General features: G+C 41.1%; 1 protein-coding gene across 1 annotated transcript in view; it reads left to right on the forward strand.

Annotated features, from left to right (window-relative positions):
* USP54 (ubiquitin specific peptidase 54) overlaps positions 1 to 3,629 on the forward strand; it is an 89,882-nt gene that overhangs the window by 27,581 nt on the left and 58,672 nt on the right. Inside the window, exon 3 of the mRNA XM_021715660.1 lies at positions 1,296 to 1,388. Coding sequence (XP_021571335.1) covers positions 1,296 to 1,388 — 93 coding nt within the window. The remainder of the gene's footprint in view (positions 1 to 1,295; positions 1,389 to 3,629) is intronic.

The following is a 3,629-nucleotide window of genomic DNA, read 5'->3' on the forward strand; positions in this document are numbered from 1 at the left end:
CGAGGCTGCGGTGGCCGGGAGCGGCCACTGCACTCCAGTCTGGGCGACAGAGTGAGACTCCAACTCAAAACAAAACAAAACAAAACAAACAAAAAAGATGTTTAATTTTATTTTTATTTTAAGAGAGAGGGTCTTACTCTATCACCCAGGGTGGAGTGCAGTGGCTCAATCATAGCTCACTGTAACCTCCAAATCCTTGGCTCAAGCACTTTCCTATCTCAGCCTCCCAAGTAGCTGAGACTACAGGCATGTGCCACTTGTGCAGCTAATCTGTTCCTCCTCCCCCCTCTAGTTGGAGTCTTACCCTGTGGCCCAGGCTGGAATGCGATCACAGGATCACAGTCTTGACCTCCTGGCCTCAGGTGATCTTTTCACCTCAGCCTACCAAGACACTGGGTCTACAGGTGCATACAATCACGCCTGGCTGATTTTGATTTTTTTAAGAAATGAGATCTCACTGTCTTGTCTAGGCTGGTTTCGAACTCCTGGGCTCAAGCAGTCCTCTCACCTAAGCCTCCCTAAGGGCTGGGGTTACAGACATGAGCCACTGTGCCTGGCCTTAATTTAAAAAAAATTTTTTTGGTAAAGATGGCATCTCACTGTGTTACCCAGGCTGGTCTTGAACTCCTGGTCTCAAGGAATCCTTCTGCCTTGGACTCCCAAAGTGCTGGGATTATAGGCATGAGCCACAACGCCTGGCCAAGTTTTAAAATATTCTTGTTTTTTTACATAGACCATTAAAATAAACCCTTATTCTCCAGCTTTTTTCTTTGAGTCGGAGTCTCACTCTGTCACCCAGGCTGGAGTGCAGTGGCACGCTGCTCTCGCAATCCTTCCGCCTCAGCCTTACAGGTAGCTGGAACCACAGGCATGCGCTACCACACCCGGCTAATTTTTTTATTGTAGAGATGAGGTCTTGCTATGTTGCTCAGGCTGGTCTCGAACCCCTTAGCTCAGGCAATCCTCTCACCTCAGCCTCCCAAAGTGCTGGGATTACAGGCTTGAACTACCGAGTTCAGCTATTCTGCAGCTTTTAACCCATTAGTTTTCTCTTTAGGATCATGTTTGATGTATGTCATACCATATTTTCATGGTATAACCTACACTTTATATTCAAATTACTATCTTTCGTGGAATGTGGCCATTTATTTTTCTTGTTAGATACCTCACCTTTTTTGACACTTGTCTTAATATACTAGATACCTTCTGCAATCATTATCTATGTTTGCTTGAACTCTTTGGTTTAAAATTAAGTGGTGGCTCTTTATAGAGTAAGTATTTTCCCTTTCTCCCAGGTTTTGTGGCACTTGGACATCTTCCGACGCAGTTTTAGGCAGCTTACAACTCACAAATGCATGGGAGATTCCTGCATCTTTTGTGCTCTCAAGGTGAGTACTTCAGATTTGTTTCTTCTCACTACCATTAGGTGGCTAAATGATCAGTATTGATGTTAATGTTTGGTTAATCAGGTGATGCTAAAGAATTTGTCATTGAACTATATATCTGTGATTTAGTTCAAAAACGGGTATGATTAGTTTTGCTTACTTCAGAGAATTACTGCTTGGCTTGGATAGTCAGTCTCTGTTACTGAAACTTTTTTGCTTATACAGTTCTATTTGATGTGATAGGATACAATTCAAGTGTGTTTCTACTTTGAGTATTTACTTGAAGAGCATTCTAAATCTTCATTTTTAAAAATATTCTTTTAAGAACAGACAACTAAGCATTTGTAATGGAATTACCTTTTGCTTAGCAGTAAACTCTTGCTATTGAAAATGCCAGTACTAAAATTTTCCCATTTCCTAATGTTTCCCATTGCCACATATAATAGATTCTTTATACCAGTTCTCTACCCCATGCATTGTCTGACTCCAAGTTTTTCATTTCTGAATAAAATAAAATCAGAGATTTGTTTAGACACAAAGAAAATGGCCTAAAGTGAAATGAGATTTTAGGTCTCTGGAGTCTTTTTGACCCAAAAGATTTTAGGTATGCTGCTAAAGAGAAAGAACTAAGATGTGTAAAGGGCCAATTCTCAGTTACTTTATGTTTTTCCAACATGTGGTTTTCCTGTGTTTTCTTGGTCTAGTTATATAATGGATTATTTGTGTTTTGATGAGTCTGCCTGATTTCTGAATAAGCTTCCACAGTCATTTTTCAGACTCAAGAAATCTGAATGCTTGGTTTATTTTTGTTGCAGGGATGCCTGGATGCGATTATTATATATGTAGTTTAGTTGCTTTTACATCTTCAAATAGGAATTGTGACCAAAAAAAACTCTATAGGAGAATTTCCCAGTCTTATTGGTTATTTGTAATAACTGACTCAAAACATTTACAATAACTTGACTCAGAACATTTTTTTGACCAGTATCACTTTGGAATTTTGTTTGTTTTGTTTTGTTTTTGAGATGAGGTCTTGCTGTGTTGCCCAGGTGGATCTTAAACTCCTGGGCTGAAGCCATCCTGCCTCAGCCTACTGAGTAGCTAGGATTACACAGGTTTATGCTACCATGTCTGGCTCACTTTGGATTTTTTTTTTTTTTTTTTAGTTGGAGTCTCACTCTGTCGCTCAGACTGGAGTGCAGTGGCCGCTCCCGGCCACTGCAGCCTCGACCTGCTGGGCTCTGGCAATCCTTCCGCCTCAGCCTTCCAAGTAGCCGGAATTACAGGCACGCGCTACCATGCCCAGCTGATTTTTTAATTTATTGTAGAGATGAAGTCTTGCCAAGTTGCCCAAGCGGGTCTCGAACCCACGGGCTCAGGCAATCCACTCACCTCAGCCTCCCAAAGTGCAGGATTACAGGCTGAGCCACCAAGCCCAGCTAGGTATCTAATTTTTAATAGTTAATCAAATACTGACAATTTTCTTTTTATTTTTTTAGAAAGCAGGATTTATTGAGAGGACAGAGAAGCTCCCACAGTGGAAGGGGAGCCGAGGGGGTTGCCTGACAATTTTTAATAGTCAATCAAATAATGATAATTTTGTTTCTTCCTTTATAATCTTTATGTCTTTCTTTTGTTTTCAACTTAATTTCATTGATTAAAATCTAGTTCAATGATAAACTTTATTATTGTCATATTCTATAAAAATATTTTTTAAATGGAGAACAAAAGATATATTCTATAGGAGGACCCAAGTGTTGATGGATGGTCATCTCAGGTATATTTCTTCCAACATTCATCATCCTCTCCTTTCTCTCAGAAAATGAACCCCCTCAGCCTAGATGAAAGGCTGATGAATATCTCTTGAAAACTAAGGCTATTCAACAATTTAAACTTTTAAGCTAGTAGAACCTAATTCAACTCATCCACATTTTCTTTTTTTGAATTGGAGTCTCGGAGTCTCACTCTGTCGCCCAGACTGGAGTGCAGTGGCTGCTCCTGGCCACCGCAGCCTCAACCTGCTGGGCTCCGGCAATCCTTCTGCCTCAGCCTTCCAAGTAGCTGTAACTACAGGTGCCACCTACCACATTTGGCTAATTTTTTGATTTGTGGTAGAGATGAGGTCTCACCAAGTTGCCCAGGTGGGTCTCGAACCCAGGGGCTCAGGCAATCCACTCACCTCATCCACCCAAGGTGCAGGATTACAGGCTGAGCCTCTGAGCCTGGCTTTTTTTTTTTTTTTTT

The sequence above is a fragment of the Carlito syrichta genome, unplaced genomic scaffold, assembly GCF_000164805.1.
Source record: "Carlito syrichta isolate Samal-C Ts95f unplaced genomic scaffold, Tarsius_syrichta-2.0.1 Scaffold307258, whole genome shotgun sequence".
Lineage (NCBI taxonomy): Eukaryota > Metazoa > Chordata > Mammalia > Primates > Tarsiidae > Carlito > Carlito syrichta.